The 23,421-nt window shown below is 40.0% G+C and overlaps 1 protein-coding gene across 1 annotated transcript in view; it reads left to right on the top strand.

Annotated features, from left to right (window-relative positions):
* The first annotated feature begins 4,726 nt into the window (after positions 1 to 4,726).
* pgm5 (phosphoglucomutase 5) overlaps positions 4,727 to 23,421 on the top strand; it is a 119,529-nt gene continuing 100,834 nt past the window's right edge. The window contains exon 1 of the mRNA XM_007892643.2: positions 4,727 to 5,370. Within this exon, the coding sequence (XP_007890834.1) occupies positions 5,113 to 5,370 (258 nt within the window). The 5' untranslated portion in view covers positions 4,727 to 5,112. The remainder of the gene's footprint in view (positions 5,371 to 23,421) is intronic.

Below are 23,421 nucleotides of genomic sequence, written 5' to 3'. Positions count from 1 at the left end.
TTTTGGTCAGTTGAGTGTCACACATATGAAACTATCACCACCCTTGAGAGTATCCAAATATAATGTGACCCCCCCACCAGCTGATTTTCTCTTCTGTCCTCCAAGGTGCCAGGTGTTTTCTCGTTCACCTTTGTCAAGATGACTGAAGCAGTTAGAAGAAGCTTCACATTGCAGCCAATATTGAAACGGAAGGACAGGCATGTATATTATATGCCAAAAGATTATTAGATGTAGTCAAGTATTTTATGAGTTCTTCACATCCAAGATACAAGATCTTCAAATTAACCTGCATTGTGCATTATAATATTAGCATCCAGGGATGCAAGTTTCATCTCACACTCCTGAATTCTTGATGTTTATTGTATTGTGCAGGAAGTGAAGTATTCTTCCACTAGGACGTAGAAAATTGCGGATAAATTGTCATGTGAGGCAATTGATAGTTTCTGTCACTGAGCAATACGGGTGGAAGCCTGCCACTCACTACTCTCAGGACAGCTGATGTATAATAATACAATAATTTGCCTTATCATGTCATTGAGATGTCTCAGAGTGATCAATGGGATTTTACTGTGAAGAACAGTAGTGACTGTATTTGTGCCTTGCGTAAAAGGCGCTATATAAATGCAAGTGTTGTTGTAGGCAAATGCACTAGCCAATTTATGCACAGCAATGCCCCACAAATAGTCACAAAGTGAATCACCAATTTTATCTGCCTAGTACTACTAAACTGTCATGAGGGATAAAATGAGGCTTCAAAATTAAGAGCATATTAGTTGTTTTATTAATTGTTTTACCCTCGAAATACATGGTCATGTTGGAGAAAGTTCAAAGAACTTGAAAGATGAAGCCAAGTGTTCTAGGTTTTGAAGAGAGCTGAACTCGTTTTAATCAGAGGAAAGAAGATGGAGCCGAACATGATCCAGGTCTGTTAAATGCTGAAAAGCACAGAAATGGGTGTAAGAGGACCTTTTAATTTAGATTCCAAGACCAACAACAATTTGCATTGGCATAATAATAAAATAATAATCCTTACATTTGGTAAAGCATCTTTCCAATTGGGAAGACATCTCAAAGCGGATCACAGGATATACAGTAAAGTTTAATGATTGTATTTTATAGGCAAACACAGCAGCAAATTTGCATGTGTTGCTTTGTGGTGTCCAAATTTCTGCCTTTGAAAAGTGACAGATATATATTGTATGCCAAAATGTATGTATAAACAAAATTAAAGATAGTTAAACAGTGCAGTCTGAATTGATGCAGAAATGCTTGAATGTCACTATATACTTTTGACTTTATTTCAAAGACAGGGAAGGAAGATTCCATTGTTATTCCTGAAACAGAATAAGTTGTACACAAAACCTCTTTCAGCCAAAAGGGTCTGGACAGTATCACGCAAATGAGTTTGTCCTGCAGCCATGGAACAGAATGTTACCAGACCTATGAATGACAATGTTACACTGATTACTCTCTGAACAATTCTGTGTTGAATTCGGAAACTTAAAATAATTTTACATTTGAATTGAAACGAAAAGTAAAGACAGCTTGGATTTGACAATAGTGCCTAATCAAATTATCAAAACATCTCAAAGTGCTTCACAGGAATTCACTGTAAAGTGTAGTGACTGTGTATTTGTAGGCAAACGTAGCAGCAAATTTCCTCACAGCAATACTTCACAAACAGCTATGAAGTAAATGACCGATTTTATAATAATAATCTTTGCGTTTGAAATAGCGCCTCATCAGATCACTGAGACATCTTAAAGCACTTCACAGAATATATTGTGAAGTGAATTGAATGTTTTTTGTAGGCAAAACACGACTGCTGATTGCATACAGTCGGAAATACAGTCAATTCGCATACAGTCAATTCACTTTACAGTATATTCTGTGAAGCTTTGAGACGTCTCGAAGATGTGTAAAGCACTATATAAAATGCAAGGATTATTATTATATTAGTATTATCCAAAGGATGGCACCTCTGACAATGCAATGGAACTTCAGCCTCCTGTATGGAAGTTGTAGGGCTTGAACCCATAACTTTCGACTGAGAGGCAAAGAGCTACCAATTGAGCCAGGCTGATAACTGAATAAAACGGCAAAAAGTGTGTTTTCTTGGTATCACCATGAGGAGGAACCCTCACTTCAAGCAATCAGTTTGTTATGTGTAGAACTGTCAGGGCTAGGACCCATCAGTAAACCCAGTATAATAATTTTAGATTGGCCTAGGAGGTAGGATAGGAGAGCACTGCTGCTTTAGGAAGTATTTCTTTACACAAAGTAAGGTTAACTGTTTGAACAGATTACAAGAATAATAACTTAAAATTATGCTGGGCCTTTAATGTAGAGGAACATCTCAAAGTAGTTTACGGAGATGGCGGTGGACAACAAGGTGGGAGAGTGGGGTGGGGAGGAAGGTGATTGTAGACACGCTTGTTCAAGCTCATCACCCAAATTGCAATTTCGTCCACTCAATCCACTTTCCAAATATATTGTGAAGCGCTCGAAATATCTCAATTATGTGACGAGGCACTATATCAAATGCAAGGATTATTATTATTATTATACTCCACACATGAATCACTCCAATCTTCGCTGGGCTCTGAGCTCACTTCAAGATCCTCAACCTCACGTATAAACCACTTCCCACCCTACTTCTCTGACTTGCTTGTACCCCACTCCTAGCCTCGCCCCTTCGTTCGGCTAACACAGGCTGCTGCGAATCCCCCCCACCCCACAAGTGTCAGGCTGACAAAACAAAAATTATGAAGTGCACCAAGTTCATTTAAGAAACAGCTTGTAATAAAATGAAACCTGTAATGGAAAGATGGTAGGGTGTGGGATTCTAGAAAGATGAGATCAAATAGGTGGAAAGATCTTCACCTGAACCTCTGGTGATTTTGTAAACTGATAATTATTTATTTAATTCGGGTGAGAGAAAACATCATGTAGGACAGCTCATTGCCCAGTGGTGGCGCTATTTTCCTAGTTATCTCAAGACTTCTCTGGGTGGGAATTTGTGGAAATGGTTAATTAATTGTTTTTTCCCCATTTTATTTATCGAAAGACATTGTAACAAAACAAGAAGACAATCAGAAGTGTAAGATCTGTGTCTGCTTAACGTGAACTTAGCATCAAGTTGAAAAAACATGCTTTATTAGCTACTTATTATTATTACTACTCGGCGTGTTATTATTCATTACTTTCATTACTTGAAAAGCAGCACAATAGACCAACACAGGACCAAAGTAATGAAACAAATCTAGCTTGTTCAATTTCCTGCACAGTTTGAGAAAGTCTGACCACGTTGTGAGGTAGGCATTTTTCTGAGAGATAAATCATGAATAATAATAATAATCCTTGCATATCTGTATGCAATTGGATGCCGTGTTTCACCCACAAAACAGTCACTAAACTTTACAGTGTATCCTGTGAAGTGCTTTCAGAATGTCTCAAAGACATGATAAGGCAAGGATAAGGCAAGACATCAAATGCAAGGATTATTATTATTATTTTATTATTATTATTATAGCGCCTTATCATGTATTTGAGTCATCTCAAAGCACTTCACAGAATATACTCTAAAATGAATTGACTGTATATTTTTTGGGCAAAAGTGGCAGACAATTGTGCACAGCAGTGTCCCACAAACAGTTGTGAATTGAGTGACCAAATTATTATTATTTAAAAAATTTCTTTAAGTGATTATTATCCCATGGGAAAGATGACTCAAAGACATGATAAGGCGCTATGATAATAATAATAATCCTTGCATTTGATGTCTTGCCTTATCCTTGCCTTATCATGTCTTCGAGACATTCTGAAAGCACTTCACAGGATACACTGTAATAAGCATCAAATAAGCAAATGCTATAAATCGTGTCTGTCCATCTTCACGTTGATGAATTTGCACAGAGATGTGATGAGTTGTGAGGAACATTATCCAAGTGTACTTGCAATATTCCCTGTGTATCAATGAAACCCATTAAAAAACATTGCAAAACTTTTTTGTTCCCCAAAAATAGGTGAAAGGTTACAGTTTATAACTCTCCCACAGTATCATGATAGATTTGTTCACATTATAAATAATAAAATGATAATCCTTTCATTTGATATCGTGCCTTATCACGTCATTGAGTTGTCTCCATGCACTTCATTGAATATATTGTAAAGTGGATTGACTGTATTTTGTGGGCAAAATACAGCAGCCGATTACAACAACAACTTGCATTTATACAGCGCCCTTCACACGTGGTAGCGTCCCGGAGCGCTGAAATAAATTACGCACAACAGTGTCCCACAAACAGTCATGGATTGAGTGACCCATTTTTTTGGAGGGATTATTATCCCTGGGAAAGACATCCGCCAATCGAATAAGAACTGGAAGTTTTGCAAATATGAAGTACGGGTGTGAACTCTTTCTTAAACTTGACCTCTGAATTTTGCTTGATTTATTTGAAGTGCGTCGCTTGAAAATTAGAGCCACATCCAGAGTCTAACCCTTAAAGTGGATGGAGGGGTGGAGAGGGGGGGGGTGCAAACTGTGAGTTGACATATGACTGTGCTCGACAAGAAGACACCCCCTCCCCCTTAGCTGTAGGTTTCCAACTGGATCGTTTTGGCTGCACTGATTCCTCAGGGAGAGAGAGAGAGAGAGAGAGAGAGGGAGGGGGGGGGTGGGGGGAGTGTGTGTGTATGTGTGTGTGTGTGGGGGGGGGGGGGGGGGGGGGGAATGCTATTGTTGGGAAGCTCTGAACCAGCTGTGACCCCATCAGGAGGAGGTGGTCTGGGATGAAACTGACAGGGGTTTGATTCCCTGCAACAAGTGTTGGTGCACACAAAGCCTTCGCCTTCAGTTACAGCACTGGCAGCAGTCGGTCATTCTCAGGCGCTCTGTCCAGGAGCTATTTCGGGTGCGGTGTTGCATGCAATTCATTTCAAAGTCTTGGCACCGGATTTTTTTTTTTAGGTGGTGGTGGTGGTGGGGTGTGTGTGTGTGTGTGTGTGTGGAGGGGTGGTGTTGGGGGCTGCCTCCTGCCCTTTGCACAAAGACTCGTTCCTATAGCTGAAAGGGAAGAGCTCGGAAGGAGGAATAAACCCACACGGAGAGCCATGGAGAACAGCCCCATCCCTGTGGTGACTGTGCAGACTGTGCCTCACGACGATCAGAAACCCGGGATCAGTGGTCTGAGGAAGGAATGTTTCGTGTTCGAGAGCAAGAGGAACTATCTGCAGAACTTCATCCAGAGTGTGCTGTCTTCAATAGACCTGCGGGACCGGCAGGGCTGCACCATGGTGGTGGGCAGTGATGGGCGATACTTGAGCAGGACAGCCACAGAGACCATCGTGCAGATGGCAGCTGCCAATGGGGTAGGGCACAACGTTCTCCAATCTTCCACACACAGAACAGGGGATTGATCCAGACTCAGCCCTGGACAGTCATATATATATATATATATACATAATATATAATAATAATAATCCTTGCATTTGATGTAGCGCTTTTCACGTCGGGAGGACGTCCCAAAGCGCTTCGCAGAACACACTGTAAAGTGAATTGACTGTATATTTGTGGGCGAACGCGGCAGCCAATTGCGCACAGCAATGTCCCACAAACAGTCGTGGATTGAAAATGACCAATTTATTATTGTTTTTGGTTTTGGAGGGATTATTATTAGGCTCTGTGTGGAGTAAGGAAACTTGCCCAAGGTTTCGCCCTCTGCCTGGAATTGAACTCAGGTCTCTCACTTGTAAACCACTGAGCTACAGGACTCCTACATACACACACACTGGGTATCAGTACCTATACTAGCGCTTGACACGGCGTCTAGATTCATGCATGTCTTTACACTTCCTCCTGTCTCAGAGTATCTCAGTCTGCCTGGTTAGATGTATGTTTGTCATTCGTTTTGGACAGCAAATGACTGACTATCCCATGTTAAGGTGTTTAAAACTATGCAATAAGCGCAGTTTTTTTTAATACTAAATAAAAGGTAACCAGCTTATCTCTTCAAGCCTGCCTCTTAATATAACTTCAGATACACTTTTGTTGTTAGCAGTTTGTGAAATATATACTATCATAAAAGTAAAGACAACAATCAGTTTTTGTGGTAAACTGTTGTGAATGTCTGATCCCCACGTTATAACTAACCTCCCTTTAAACTACCAGCTTATCTGTTTGTGTTGAAACAGACAGTGTTGTAATAACAGATCAGATCAATACATTGGCTTTCAGGAAAATTGAACCTTTGCAGTGTCTGCCTCTCCTTCAGATGGGCGATGAAAATACCTGCTTTTTAAAATAAGTTGGCTGATCATTCATCTTTCACAGAAACCCAAATAAGCCAGAAATGGATCCTGGAAGTGACTGTATCTGGAAATGTCATCCCTTTCCAAAAAACCATCAGAAATGGGAAAGTGCGGGGATGGGATTTTAATCAGGAATTAAGCTTTTCGCACTTGTGGGGCATTACTGCGAGGACCTCGGATAGTGTTCAAGCTTCACTCACATTAATCCCTGTTCTCAGATCAGAATGGGACTACTGTGGTTTGAAAGGCTCCAACAGACGTAAAGTGTTATTTAAAACCGCGACGTGGGTTTTGGCCAGGAGACAGGAATTTATACTCGGTTTAATCCATTGATCCCACGAAACAGATCCAATGCCTCAAGCTTCCTTTACAATCAAAACAGTTGCACTTTCTGGCTCCTGTCAGCAGCCCTTGTCAATTGCACTGACGTTACGGAAACCAGGAAGTCACTCTGAGACTTGTCAGTGTGCAGCTGACCATCAGAGGCCACCCAAGGTGCCCATTGCGAACTCAAGAGTTGATTGACTGATTATTATCAGGCGTGTGGAGTAAGGAAACTTGCCTAAGGTTTTGCCCTGCCGAGCATGGAACCCAGGTCTCTCTGGCTTTCAGGCAAATTGAACCCTTGCAGTGTCTGCCTCGCCTTCAGATGTGTGATAATCAATTGGCTTTTTCTTCTCTAAGTTATCTTGTTATTATTTGATCCAAATCAATAACGGTAAACTCACTTCCAAAAATAGGTATAATTAAACAAGAGCTCAGACCCATAAATTAAGTGATTACCTTGCTGTTTGTTGACACACCCATATACTGTCAGACTGCCATATACTTTCAGCACAGCCTTTAACATGTAGATATTGAGACACCTGTCTCTTGGGCCGATCGGTTTTGTACATTTTTAGCTCATGCTACTAAAAAATAATACTGAAGTAATAAAGCTCCTTGAACACCAGGATAGCTTTGTTACTGAAATATTATCTCAAAAATTTCACTCTATGGCTGTTCATGGGACATTACTGTGTGCAAATTGGCTGCTTTGTGTGCCTACAAAACAAACACTTTATACTCTATCCTCCAAAGCACTTTGAGACGTCCTTCCAGAGTGAAAGCCGTTATACCAAATGTAAGTATATTTTTTATTAATAAATCTTCAAATAATTAATTGATTAAATCATCACTTAAAATAAAAAAAATTGTAGGCTTCACCTGGGCCCACCAAAATCAAATATTTCTTATCTTGTTCATTTTTATTTGTGGGACACTGCTGTGTGCAATTGGCTGCCATGTTTCATCCACAAAATATACAGTTAATTCACTTTTCAGTATATTCTGTGAAGCACTTTGAGACGTCTCAATGACGTGATAAGACCCTATATCAAATGCAAGGATTATATTATTATTTTAAGATAATTTGTATTCTTTTCTTGCAATTCTGTTTCTGTTCTAACCTGACTTCTTGTTTCCATCTTCCGTCTCGGAAGATGAAAGCAATTTATTTTAACTACTGTGTTCTTCATTGGCTCAGAACTGATCTAACTTGGTTTGCAGCCACTGAAAATCCGAAACGATCAGTGATTGACAGGGCTAGCTGATGCAAACATGCCGATTGCTTATATATTTCTCACATTGTAAGGAAGAAATAAGGCTCTTGAATGTGAATTCTGTACTTTTACTGCCTCCTGAAACCTGCTAACAGTTGGATAAGTGAATTTCTTCACAGTGTTACATGGATTAAGATATAACATAAATAAGTTGTTAATATTTAAACTGGCGCTACTTGAATATATTTGGCAAGCCATCAAAGGCTAGCTTCATTCAATTGATTCCTCTTTAGGGAATCCAACTACACATTGAGATTTGAGGTCACTCCAGGCTCACCCACCAATTCAGTACTGAGGGAGTGCTGCGTTGACAAAAATGGCATCCTGTGGATGAGACATTAAACTGAGGTTCTGTTTAGGTAGAAGTTAAAGATCCCATGGCACCACTTAAAACGAGAAGGAATTATCCAGATAAATTGCCCAACACAGTCTTCTTAATAAATTGGAGGACTTCCTTATTCACTTTGGGGAAAGGGCAGGTAAATGGGACTGAAAGAATTGCTCTTGAGGGAGCTGGCACAGATATGATAGGCTGAATGGCCTTCTTTTGTGCTGTAAATTTCTTGTGGAGTCCTGTAGCTTCGTGGTTAGAGCAAATGAGAGTACCTGGGTTCGATTCCGGGCAGGGTGAAACGTTGGGCAAGTTTCCTTACTCCACATGCCTCTGTTTATCTAACAGTAAATAGGAACCCGGTTGTTAGTCGATTGCCAGATAGCTTTCCGGAGGTAATAATTGCTTAAAAAAAAATAATGATTTGGTCACTCAATCCTCGACTGTTTGAAGGACACTGCTGTGTACAATTGGCTGCCATGTTTCGCCCACAAAATACACTCACTACACTTACAAAATATTCTGTGAAGCGCTTTGAGAAGTGTCAATGACGTGATAAGGCGCTACATCAAAATGTAAGGATTATGGTTTTACTTTATGGATGCATGTGATATCTTGTCGTCTACAAATTGGCTGCTATGTTTGCCTAAAAATACATAGCCACTTCACTTAACAACAATTCCCTTTTGAAGTGTTTTAAAACATTTCAATAATTTAGGCACTATATCAAAACTTTGGAGTGTCAGTCTAGACTATGTGAGTAAAAAAATTGAAGAACATACACAATGCAAAGACTACCTGTCACCCTAAAGAATCATCAATAATAAGTAGAATTCTATTAACTATTATTTGAAAGGGAAAATAGTGTTTGTTTCACATGTGTATTTGAATTATCATTTGGCTTTCTCTAAATTATATTATTAGAGAAAGCCAAATGATAATTCAAATACGCATGTGATACAAACACTATTTTCCCTTTCAAATAATAGTTAATAGAATTCTATTTACTATTGATGATTCTTTAGGGTGACAGGTAGTCTTTGTATTGTGTATGTTCTTCAATTTTTTTACTCACATAGTCTAGACTGATACTCCAAAGTTTTGTTGGAGATGTCTTCAGATGGAAACATTAAACTAAGGTCCTGCCTGCTTGTCTATGTGGACGTTATAGATCCCATGGCACTTTTTGAAAATAGAAGGGAGATTCTCCTGGTGTCCTGGCTAACAATCCCCTAAACAGAATTGGTCATTTACTTAATTGTTGTCTGTGGGACATTGCTGTGTGCAAAATAGCCGTTACCTTGTCCCTTCACAATACACAGTCACTCCACTTTACAGTAAAATCCTGTGAAACACTTTGAGACATCCTTCCAATGTGGAAGGTGTATATCAAATTCAAGATTTGTTTTTGTCCTGGTCCAGAGTCTTATTTTCTATTGTGCTGAGTAGAGTCTCCTGAGGCACTGGAATACTAAAAAGTTGACCTTTTTGTTGGACATACCTTAGTCATAAAAGTGTTGATTTGTTAGATTTGTGCCAGTGAAGGGGCCAAATTGATTAAGTAGACTTAAATCTGTTTCTGCAAAATATCTAAGGGGAATATAGTGAGTGGATAAGTGAGAGAGTGATGCTGATTGAAGACTAACCTTTCCACTGTTTTTAATAATCCTTCTCGAATTTTATTCCTCCAGAAGAAATTGCTATCCTGTGAAGTATCACATCACATATGGTTAGATCAAATTCCTAAAGGCCTGGGTTCATTGAGTAGTAGATTATATTCATGCTTTCAAAAGTGGAATTTTGCTTTACAAATAAGTAGCCATTATCTTGGATTGCATTCTTATGGGAATAGTTCCTGCACTGGTTGAAGCAGTACATGAGGTACAGTTTAAAGCAACAATAGTAATACAACAACAAATTACATTTGTATAGTGCCCTTCTGAATTACACTCAGAAAGACATCCCATGGTACTGGACAATCAGAGGTTTTGGACCTGAGCTAGGAGTTGGGTTCAGAAGGGGAGGAGGACAGGGGGTGAGGGTGGGAGTGTGGCACGATCGAAGAGGAAGGTCTTCAGGTGAGACTTGAAGGAGGCAAGAGAGGGGGTGAGGTGGCGGGATTGTGAGACAGAGTTCCAGAGTGTGGGGGTAGAGATGCTGAATGCCCGAATGTCAATGGTGGGGCTGGACGTGTGGGGACCTGAAGCAGGCCAGTGTCCACCAGGTGGAGGGAGCAGACAGCCTGATACAACAAGATTCAACAACAAGATTCCATTTATAGATCGCCTTTCACGTCGGGAGGACGTCCCAAGGCGCTGTACAGTTGGGTCAGGACCCGAGCAGGGGGAAATGGTCAGGGTAAGGGGAGGGAAGGGAGGGAGCGAGGAGGGGGTAGAGAGTCGAGAGAGGAGCTGAGAAAGGTCTTGAGACCGGCCTATGAAGGAGGAAAGGGAGGAGGCGGCGAAGGCACTGGGGGATAGAGTTCCAGAGCCTAGGGGCTGAGAGGCTGAAGGCCCGGCCACCGATGGTAGGGCAGTTGGGGCGGGGGATGTGGAGCATACCAGAGCCAGAGGAACGGAGGGTACGGGCAGGTAGATAGGGGGATGGTAGGTCAGAGAGGTAGGAGGGAGCAAGGCCGTGAATGGCCTTGTAGGTGAGGATGAGGATCTTGAATTCGATCCTCTGGGGGATGGGGAGCCAGTGGAGGCGAGCGAGGGTGGGAGTGATGTGGTCGATATGGGGTTAAGAAGTCGGAAAGGTAGGGGGGAGTAAGACCATGGAGTGCCTTGAAGGTAAGAACAAGGGCTTTGTACTCGATTCTCTGAGGAATGGGGAGCCAATGAAGCCGGGCACGAATGGGGGTGATAGGTTCCCGGAGCCTGATTTGGGAAAGGACATGAGCTGCAGAGTTCCGAATAATCTGCATCTTGTGGAGGGAAGAGTTGGGAGTCCTGTGAGCAGGCAGTTGATGTAGTCAAGCCGGGACATAATGAAAGTGTGGATCAGGGTCTTTGGCGGCCTGCGGTGAGAGGCTGCGGTGGAGGCAATGTTGCGGAGGTGTGGAAAGGCGGAACGGGTTACAGCACAAATGTGGGGTTTGAAGGCTCGCTGAGGCTCGAAAAGGACATCAAGGTTTTAGATTGGCTCGGTGAGGTGAAGAGTGCAGGTATAAATGGTGATAGTGTCAGTGACTGAGGTGAGGAGGCGCTGCCGTGAGCCACGCAGGAGGGCTTCTGTCTTGCCGACATTGAGCTGGAGACAGTTGCCTCTCGTGCAGGACTTGATGTCAGACAGACAATTAGCCAGGGCATCAATGGCCCTGGAGTCAAGGGTGGAGGCGGCGAGATAGAGTGGAAATTGACCCCATGCCTGTGGATAACAATAATAATTGCATTTGATATAGCGCCTTTTCATATCTTTGAGACACCTCAAAGTGCTTCACAGGATATACTGTAAAGTGAATCAACTGTATATTTTGTGAGTGAAATAATAATCCTTGTATTTGATATAGCATCTTTCATGTCATGAAAACATCTCAAAGTGCTTCGTAGGATCTACTGTAAAGTGGAGTGACTGTGCCTTGTAGGCAAACGGAGCAGCCAATTTGCACACAGCATTTTCCCACAAACAGCCATGGAGTTAATGACCAATTTTTTGGGGGGATTGTTGGCCAGGACACTGGGGGGAACTCCCTTCTCTTTCTGAATCTTGTCATGGGATCTTTAACGCCACCTGAACAGGCAGACCTCAGTTTAACGTTTCATCTGAAGGATAGCCTCTCCGACAATGCAACACTCCTCCAGCCCTGGAGTGTCAACCTAGACTATATGCGTTCCAAATTCTGACGTAGGGCTTGAACCAACCCCACAAACCCTTTGACTCAGAGGCAAGAGTGCTACCCAGTGAGATGCACATATTTAACTAAACCATTTTATATATTGGAACTTGTGACACTGAGAAAGTGACGCTGATTGAATACTGTCCAAAGTAAGTATTCTTGGAAGTCCCACTCACTGACTTTTCACTGCTTTTAATAATCATGGTCAAATTTCATTACTGCAGCAGAAGTGACTGTGGTTAATATTGTCATATTAAAAAGCCTATTTAACCATTCTCTTTATTTTAGTGTTACAAGGAGAATGTTTGAAAAGCCACTTAGTATTTTAAGATTTTTTCACATATAAAAGAAGCCCATCTATAATAATAATAATAAACGTTGCATTTGATATAGTGCCTTGTCACATCATTGAGACATCTCAAAGCACTTCCCAGGATATACTGTGAAGTAGATTGATTATGTATTTTGTGGGCGAAATGTGGCAGCCAATTAAGCACAGCAGTGTCCCACAAACAGCCAATTTTATTTTGGGGGATTGTTGGCCAAGCCACCGGGAGAAACTCCCTTCTCTTTTTGAATAGTGCCATAGGATCTTTAAATCCATCTGAACAGGCAGATGGGGCCTGGGTTTAATGGCTCTACTTCATCAAAGTTTCCTTCATTGTAACCACATTTGTCTGCAGAAAAAAGGAAAAAAGGAAATGTAGGCTTGCACTGTACAGATAGATCGTTGTCAATTCACGGTACTTGAATTATTTTAAAAGGGAATCAAATAGATGCTTAAAAAGAAACTATTAAATAGTTTAGAAGTGTATACAGCAGAATGGGATTAGATCAGGTTCATGTGGAGAAAAAACACAGCACACAAACTTAAAGATCCAATTGGGCTGTGTCTATGCATTCCCTGGTTCTGCAAATTCTACAGTGATTATTCCAAGGTTTAGAGGCACACTTTAGAGTATCATTTAAATATCAGATAAAATTATACTCAAAAATAGAGCACGAGGAGAAGAATGTATGGCAAGAGCAGCAACAGAACATGTGTTTGACATTATACGAGTAGTTCATTAGTGCATTGGGATGCAATGTATTTGTTTCCAGTAAAGCTGATTTTGATTGTATAATTTGAAGAGCAAATTCCAGACTTCATGATGAAAAAATAATATTTAAGAAATCTGTCACATAGAGCATATAAATAATTACAGTTTACAAAGCCTTGATAATTATGTGTTATAAGAAGTCCGGTTACTTATCGAGGTGTTATTCTTTGGTAATGAACTGCTAAAGTGGAGCATTTAATGGCCATCACATTTGCCCCCAAACTGTTAGATGATTATTTTGTTGTATTAATTTTGGGAGGACAAATTTGCAAGGCTCTGGGGATAGAGCGGAGGAGTGGGATTAATTTGGATATCTCTTTCAAGAGCTGGCACGTGCACGATGGGCTGAATGGCCTCCTTCTGTGCTGTATAATTCTATGATTCTATGATTTTGATCCTCCAATTGTTGGAATTTTTTTCCCCATAGTTCTGTAGTTATTTGTAATCTGATAATCTACTGATACTGGACACAATTCATAACATGGATACCCCAATAGATCTTTTTTTAATGGGGTGGTGGGAAAAGGACTGAAAGCGATTGAGATTTTAACCATGGTGTTGATGTGTTTTGCTGACTTGATGCATTGTGGAGTCTGCCACTCTGGGTGTGGTTTTGCTGGCTTTTCTGTTGGACTCTGATTTCTATTAACAACATTGAATTGTTTCCAGATTCAGGATTAACCAGTATGCGAATCACTGCAACACCAATGCTACAACAAAAGCAAAGTAAATTTGTTCATCTTGATATTAGGAATACACAATACAAATACTTATTACATATAAAGTCATTTTTGATATAATCTTATTGTTAAGCACTTTCTCCTGGAAGCCATTGCATTGGTTCAAGCATTAGAGCATGATTTATATTTCACCACTCTCGCTGGAAGCTGGGGGCAAGTTGGTATCCAGAGAGCTCCTCCAACTGGTACTGGGTTTTAATCATTTAGGACCATTGTTTGAAATGTAAGATTATGCAGAATTGTGGCCAATTCTTAAATTCAGTCTTAATTTTCCAGCAAAAATAACTCCAACAAATAGTTTTCTAATTTAAAATTGAATTCAACAGGTTTTGAAAATGCATCAAAATCATAAGATTTCAAGACAATTATCCAAAGACACAGAGAGATTTTGCAATTATTCATCACCGGTGTTAGACAAATCACAAGTCACAATCTTCACCCTGTAAAATTCTGCAGGACCAGAAAAGATTGCTACAGTCAATCTAACTGGTCCATTTTCAAAAACATCCCTACGTATCTCGTATACTACCGATTTCCTTCACCGTCAAAACTTTATCGATTTCCCTCTTGAAACTACTTACACTCTAAGCGTTCTGGGATGCTGCCCGGCGAGGAGGGCACTATATAAATGCAAGTTGTTTGTTGTTGTTATCTATTTTCACTGCCTCCCAGGGAAAGCTGTTTCTCAAGCCTCTGCATAAAGTACTTGCATTTGTCTATTCACTGTCTATTCAACCAACCCCTTTTCAATCAGACCCCGGCTGCCTGTTTGGACATCTTGACCTAATTGACTCTGGTTTAGCCTGTGCCAAATTTGTTACTTGTATTTAATGCTTTGTCTAGTATTTACAGGAACATTTTGTTAATGTGAGGAACATATTAAATGGTATGGAGAAAGGGCTGGTGAATGGGATTAAAGTAGATAATAATAATAATAATAATCCTTGCATTTGATATAGCGCTTTTCATATCTTCTAGACGTCCCAAAGCGCTTCACAGAATATACTGTAAAGTGAATTGATTGTATATTTGTGGGCGAACGCGGCAGCCAATTGCGCATAGCAATGTCCCACAAACAGTCATGGATTGAAAATGACCAATTTATTATTGTTTTGTTTTTTTGGAGGGATTATAGCTCCTGTGGGGGAATTCATACCAACACTTTCCGGTATTGGTCAATTAATCCATGACTATTTGTGGGACACTGCGCAATTGGCTTCCGCCTTTGACCCATAAAATACACAGTCACTCCACTTCACAAAGTATTCTGTGAAGCGCTTTGTGATGTCTCAACGATGTAATAAGGCGATATATCGAATGCAAGGATTATTATTGTTATTATTAACACAGCCACAATGTGCAGAATGGTGACCCTTCAAAGATGATAAAGCTTTGTGAAATTTCTCCCTGACCTTCAAGGTGATGTAGCTAAATTCCGGGCTGTCAATCTAACATTACAACTAAGATTATACAACCTTGATCAGTTGCATTCCACAGATGACATTTCCAGCAGCAGAGGAGCCTTTGCGTTCCAGTCAGTATTTGATCATCTGTGTCCTTACATAGCCTTATAAGCTTCAATGCCATTCTTAAACACGTAATGCGCTCTGCTCTTTTTAAAATGAATTAATAAACAGGGCATTAATTTTGTTTGCGTCATGTATATAATTGTACTCCACAAATTCACAATATGGTGTCTGGGAGGAAGGATATCTTGTTTTCAGATTTAGGTGAAGCTTACTAATATTACCCTCAAGTCTCTAGGACTGCAATTCCAGTGCAAATTAGATAACTTACTTACATTTGCACAATTCATGTTTCGACATATTAACAAGCTGAATAACATCCCCTATCAATTTCCATTTAGTTCTGTGAATTTTTAGCAAAAAATATTATTATTATAAAATGTAGTTGGTCCAAATATTTTTCTAGTTTTTTCCCCATTGGGAAAAGTCTCTATGAATGGTATTTGCCCTTCTTTTGCTCCTCTCCCTGTACCCAGCCCAAGTGACCAGTGTTCATGTGTGAGCTTTGGTAGTGAGTGTCGATAGGCCCCTCGTCTGTAGAGGACATCACGGTGGAGCCTGACTTCTCCTCACCCAGCTGCCACACATGCTCAACCAATAGAGGGTGCTGAAGAGGGACCAGGACCAGGAACCTGTTTGGCTTTCTCCTCCCTAACCATGGGAATGCTAGATTCAATTTAGCCTCATCACTCAGTCCCAATTTAGACCAGCAAATTTAGCACAGACTGGTATTCGAATCAATGAGCCATAAGGTGTAGCTACATCCAGTTTAACTCAAAGTACTAAAACTCAAAAGTATCCTTGTTAGTACTCTTTGAACTCTCTCTCTTTGCATAATAACATTTTGAAAGTAATGTAACTAAGATTACACCAAAGTTGTTTAATTTCCACAGTTTTCTCTCCTGAACTGAAACCATTGACTATGCGGCAATATGCTAATGAGTGTTAAGAACAAGAACAACTTGCATTTATATAGTGCCCTTCATGTGGGGTAGCGTCTCAGAGTACATCAAAACTGTACCCAATTCTGTCCCCAACCAACAATGATCCAACAATGATCACTGGTAATAATCAGGAACAAGAGCACAGAATTATTTTAAATCTAGTACAGTCTGTTATAGCATCCCTAATCCCCAGCTGAGATAAGATGCCTCAGCAAATACTGGAAATTAAACATTGTACCTTCTTAGTCTGTAGGATTCACTGAGAAGTTCCTTTATCTAATGAGCAATAGGAAAGCCAGGAAATACAAATGACATTTAGGAAGTGGGACAATAAGACATTTAGGACGTCGGGAGGATGCCTCAAAGCACTTCACACAACTATCGGGGAGGCTGAACTGCGAGAGGGAAGGGAGCTGAGGAATGGGAGGGGAAAAGTGGCCAAAAATGTTGTTGAAGAGAGAGTTCTTAAGGTGGGTTTTAAAGTCAGAGAAGGAGGAGACTTTTTACTATTAGTTGGGCGTTTTTTTTCCTTTTCATATTTAAAATGACTGGTTGCTAAAACTTGAAGGTATTAAATTTGTGGTATTTCTTAACAGGAGTCCTTAACCTGCCAGCCTGGCTCAGTAGATAGCATATTGTCTCTGAGTCAGAAGGTCATGGGTTCAAGTTGGGACTTGAAGTCACAAAGTCCAGTCTGAAACTACAATGCACCTGGTTAGGTGTTGCATTGTTGGAGGTGCCATTGTTCAGATGAAACATTAATCCAAAGTCCTCTCTGCCTGTTGAGGTGGATGTTAAAGATGCTGTTTCTCCCGATGTCCTGGCCAACAATATTCCAAATAAAATTGTTTCCTCCAAATTATTTGTTTCATGGCTGTTTGTGGAATATTACTGTGCATAATTGGACTGCTGCAAATACATAGTCTCTCCACTTTATACTAAATCCTGTGAAGTACTTCAGATGTTCTCCCAATGTGAAAGGCCCTGCACAAAATGCAAGGATGATTATTAACTTGGATTGCCAAATTGGGAAATACATCTGGCAACCAAAAACAGATTACGCTGACACATGGGAATTTCACTCCGACATGCTACATATTCAGAGTGGAATCAAGAGTGGAATGTGGGTAACCAGGAGTTCTAATACAATTCCTGATTAAACAATCCTGTTAAGAAATTAGACCTCAATATTCCTTTGGAGGTGCAGTTTGATGATCTTTTGAAGCAGACCACAAATATGTCCACAGTATGTCATAGAGATGTGACGAGCTTTGATTTTGTATATACGATGGCATAAAAACAGGGTGAAGTCATAGCCAGTTGTAGACAATTGTCATAAGAGGATAAACCTTGTAATTTCAGCTGAGCGCTTACTGGGACCAGATTTGCTGCAGGCCAAAACAGATTTCTCATTGACTAAAGAATGCTTCAGCAACTCTGATTCAGCAAGTGATGGCCCTGTATCAACATAAAGAAAAATTGTAGCTTCATCTAGCGTGTGAGCATTGAATTGATAGCAACATATGGCAATATTTGTACAATCAGTACCACTCATGTCAGGAAGGATTTAATTAAAACCTTTCACCATAATGACAACAATAATAATCGTTGCATTTGATATAGGGTCTTTTACATTGGAAGGACATCTCAAATTACTTCAAAAGATTTACTCTAAAGTGTAGTGATTGTGTATTTTATAGGTGAACATGGCAGCCAAATGACACATAGTAATATCTCCCAAACAACCATGTAGTAAATGACCAATTTTATTTGGGGGATTGTTGATTTAGACAGAGGGAAAACTCTCTTCACTTTTTGAGCAGTGGAATCTTTAGCGAGAGTGATGAGGGTTTCAATTGTCTCCAGAGATCCAAGCAAAGTGCTTAATAACCTAACTTGTCATAATCTTTTAGTGTTGGAAGAAAGGCTAACACAGAATTGTACTTATTTGGATAAAAATAAGTTGGATAAAAAGTTAAAGTCAAAATCACTTATTATTTATCTAAAGAGCTCTATGGTGGACTCTGGTGAACTGCAAATATGTTGTGGGAAAGAGTAAACTTTCCTCGTTTATCTCTCCTCCAACACCACATCTAAATAAAGGAATAGGAGTTACATTTTGGCAGATAAAATAATAGAAGAGTTCAATCACATGTAATTAATTTTAAGGTTTTCAGATAAAAAGATCCAAATATTAATGTATTGAAGTCAACTAGATTGTACAATTATTGGTTCCCTAAGAAAAGGATTTAGCTAAAAGCAATATGTCCCTTTGTAGCTTGATTCAGTGATAATAACTATTTATTTTTTGAGACATTGTTTATCATTGTGTTTACATTATTGTTAAATTTTTTCATCTAGTTCTGTTTAACCAATGACTTTGGCAGTGCATGTGTGTTATTCTAAGTTGCTCACTTAGAATAAGAGAGGATTGTTCTTTTTTCTGAGCTGTACGAATGTATGATGCATTTGCTGGGGAATCAGTTACAGTTACTGCATTTAATGACAGCCCTACTTGGATGTGAATGTAAAGTTGCAAATGTAGTAGGAGCAGACTCTAGCAGATGGATTTTAAAGTGAAAAGAATGAATCATTAGATAGAGATGACAAAAGGTAACAGGTAAGGGGAAAAAAGGCTGGGAGCAAATTTAACTAATATCCCAGTACAGCTCCCTGCTTGTGCGATTGCTAGCGACAATCAAAGAAAAATAATGCCTAAAATTATGCTCTTGTGTGTAACATATGTTATCAAGTCAAAAACATAGCGAAGTTGATATGCGTGCAACATCATCACTTTAAAGTATGAGGCTGTCAATGCCAGAATTTTCAAATGTAAAGACTGGGGTTACCCTATGAGTAACTATCAAAGTATCATGTTAAAACCTCCCAAATAGCTCAATCAGTTCAGCATTGGGTATGAACGGTCTGGTTTGAATGCTTGTGGATATACTCTTTTGAGATTGATAATACTCTTGTCTAAAATATATGCTATGTAGGAAGGAATTAAGGGGTGGGAGTCTCCCCAGTCATGCAAAGCATTGTTGATGATCAACCAGTTTATCTGACTCATCAATGAGACTTGGTGATGTAGACCTGATTGCAGTACTACAAGGCAATGGGTAAAGTGGTCCTATCTGAACAAGAGTAGTGATACTTGCAGTGCTTTGCAGTGACATTGTGCGAACATGTTGGTTGTAAATGGGAATGTCAAAATTAAAGACTGACAGCAATTGTCATAATTAAACATCATTGCATAGCCGAGCAAAGAGCAACTGCCGTGCTCAAATATTTGAGTGTTCAGCTCACAATCAGAAAGCAAGTAGTTCAAGTCCCAGGCTGCTCCTCACTTTTGTCTCAGTTGGATGAGTTTTATCAGGTCTCAGCCAGGTGGTTCGAAGGAGTGCCATATGGACACAAAATACATTTAAGGAACAACAAAGCACTTCTGTACCAAGTGGAGTGCTACGATAGGAGATTGTGAAAACTGTTTAAAACCTGAAAAATTGAAACCATTGGTTGGTATAGATCATTGAAAGTTCAAATCTTCTTAATTACTGAAACAGTTTGATCTCCTTTTTAGCAAACATTTATTTTTCTTTCAAGTACATTATAAACAGGATTCCACTGTATCTCTTTGACTGTGCCTTTGACTACATGCCCCCTAACCCCTATCTCCCTCACAGCTTGGGTTCTTGAAAAGCTCTCTTAGATGTTCCTTCATGTATTTCAGTGTACAGTCTGGGCTGCACTTCAATGCAGTGCTGGGAGAGAGTTGCATTGTTGGATCCTTTGGATGAGGTGTTGAAATTAGTTTCAAGTGGATGTTTATGATCTTATGCACCATTGAAAAATAGTTATAATATTAATAATCCTTGCATTAAAGGATGATTAATATTGTTAATTATATTGCCGACATTTCTATGTAGGCTATTTTAACACATCTCGTGTACTCCTTGCTTTTAATCAGCCAAACATACGGGAACCCATCAATATGCTTAAAAGTATCCAGGTCTGATTGAGAGTTCCAATATGCTTGTTTCTAGAATAGAATACACACTCTGTCTGGAGAGACACATCCTGCTTACCTAATACGTGGAGAGTATTAGGCAGAGGTTAGCAAGAACCAAGTTTTGGGGATCCAAAGAGGTACTGCATCAGGGTACTGCTGGAGTTTAATTAACTAGAACCGCATAGCTTGCCTTTGCAACTGCACTCTTGGAGATGATATCAGAAGAAGCAAGTCACCTGTCCGATGAGCTTGATTCCACGCAAAACTGTTATCAACAAAACTAATCACATATTAAGAACCATTTCTATATCATTTAACTAACAAGTGAACGGAATGTTACTATCCTTGTGAACATAGTTACATTTGCGATTTGATAAATGGATATGTTATAAGATTTGCTAACCAACTACAAATACAATCACCGAATGACTCTCACTGGCACTGCAGTTACAAAAACAATGGGTCTAAAATGGGAAAATTTCAAAAGGGATTTCACATTAGGGATTAGGGATTCTTTCCTGTTAAATCCAAGTATATCAACAATAGAATTCAGGAGTAGAGCTCTCATGGGTCTGTGGGATGTATTTCTGGTTACTGGAAGGAATTCTCACTTACAACTCAAGACTCTTCATTAAGAATTCTGATTTGAAATGGCTACATTTAGACCCCTCCATGCTATGCTATCATATAGTTGTAATATTTTTCTGTAATAAATAATAAATTTTATTCAAAAATGAATTCAGTACATGCTACTGGGTTACTTAACACTGCAGGAAAATTGAGCAAACAGCTGCTCTATGAACATTGTTGGTCTTAATTCAGTACTGGGCAATAAATAGTAATGATGCTAGAAGCTAAAGGTATTCAGGATTACATTAATGACCAAGGTTGTTAACCTTGCAAAGGGGATGAAAATGTGCTTTGGGGAAATTGGACAAGACGGTCGATTAAGATTAGGGGAAATATGATCTTTTCCTGTCCAAATATTAACATTGTTAAATGCCCAAATAATATATGTGTGTCTGTGTCTGTGTTGTGTTTGCTAAGAGTAGGAAAGATAATGGGTGCTCACAGTGTCCCACTGTATGGCACATTTACCCATGTAACCATCAATGAATTGCACTAAAGAGACGTGGGTACCCTGCAATGGGTAAAAAGTAGAGTTTGTTTTTTCTGCTGCTGGACTGACATTGGGAACCAAATATCTTGGGATCCGTGCCTCAACAATGCAAAAGTGATTTTTAGTCACAGTTGGACGTAGACAACTTGACAAATAGTTGTTATGTTTTCAGCAGGTGTCTAGAATGTCTCTGTTACGTGATAGTTCAGGGATTTTGCGATCTTTAAAGTCAGGTTGTGAAGCATCAGTATTCAAATTTGTAAGTCACAAATGTCTGGAACTTTTTTTAAAAAAGTGACTCCTTTCATAAATACATTTCATGTTGTGGTGTATGACTGGATCAATACCATGTTTTGATAGATCAGTTATTGGATCACTCCTAATTATGAATTTTTCGGAGATGTATTCCTAATAGTTTTGCATGTTGGGTAATATCTTACAATCTGAACAAAGATATGCAAGTGCCCATAATTATGCAATTATGTCGCCCTCGGCTCCCACCCCCAGCTTGGTGCCCATCTAGCTTTCTCAAGTGCTTTGAGAACTCCTGATGTTAAGGGTGCTAAATAAATATGAACAATATTGTATTGTAATAAGTTTCTTTAGCTACAAAAATAGCCACTACATGTGATAGTATTTACAGCAAAGCATTTTGTGATGATCAACAGGCACCTTAACAATACAAATTCATTTTGATTAGCATCTATGAAGAGGACCACAGGTGATTCTGACTCTTTTATTGGTTAATTGTACATTCAAGGGTACGTTAATGCTATCCTACTGTCAGCACACTGGTCTATGAGTCAGAAGGTTGTGGGCTCAAGCCCTAAGTTGTGACTTTGAATACAGTCAAACTTTAGGCTGACACTCCACTGCAGTCCTAAGGGTGCGCTGCATTGTTGGAGGTGCCGTCTTTCAGATGAAGGTCTTATCTGTGTCTTGTCCAAGGTCTTGTCTGTGTCTGTTCAACTGTACGTTAAAGATCCCATAGCACTATTTAAACAGAAAAGGGAGGAGCTTTCACATCTGGATAACATCACAAAATACTTTATAGGATGAACTGCAATGTGAATTGACTGTGTATTTTGTAGGAGTCACGGCAGTAAATGTGCTTGCAACAATGTCCCACAAATACCTATGAAGTGAATGATTATGTTTAAGGGATTGTTAGCCAGGATGCCGGGAGAATCTCCCTTACCTTTTTTGAATATTGCATTGGGAACTTTAATGTCAACCTGAAAAGATACAATTGACCTCAGGTTGACAGCACCAACAATGGAGCACTTCACAGCACTGCATTAGATGTTCAGCCCAGATTGTGAGTTCTACGTCCCGTCGTGTAACTTGAACCCACAACCTTCTGACTCAGAGGCAAAGGTGCTATAAACTGAGTCAGACTGATACCTGGCATTTTGCATCGATCAGCTAACTCCGCACAGATTTTTAGCCAAAAGTCACCTTCTGGTGTTTATTAATGTACCTCTACATTGGTCATTGCCTTACCCACTGGAAATTCCAGCTAGACTTATTTGTCATGGAGCAGGCCGGAGCCTGATGAGCGGAGGGAGCGGGCAGATTGGTAGGGAGTCAGCAGGTCAGAGAGGTAGGAGGGGGCAAGGCCATGGATGGTCTTAAAGGTGAGGACGAGGATCTTGAACTCGATCCTCTGGGGGATGGGGAGCCAGTGGAGTCGGGCGAGGGTGGGAGTGGTGGGGTCATGGAGCCTGGTTTGTGAGAGTACACGAGCTGCAGAGTTTTGGATGATCTGCAGCTTGTGAAGGGAAGAGTTGGGAAGGCCGATCAGGAGGGAGTTTCCATAATAAAACCTTGAAGTGATGAATGCATGAGTGATGGTTTCGGCAGCCTGAGGGGTGATGTAGAGCGGAGTCTGGCAATGTTGCGG

This window comes from Callorhinchus milii, unplaced genomic scaffold (assembly GCF_018977255.1).
Source record: "Callorhinchus milii isolate IMCB2004 unplaced genomic scaffold, IMCB_Cmil_1.0 Scaffold1, whole genome shotgun sequence".
Lineage (NCBI taxonomy): Eukaryota > Metazoa > Chordata > Chondrichthyes > Chimaeriformes > Callorhinchidae > Callorhinchus > Callorhinchus milii.
The sequence above is the reverse complement of the archived record's forward strand: the minus strand, read 5'-3'. Positions and strand labels throughout refer to the sequence as shown.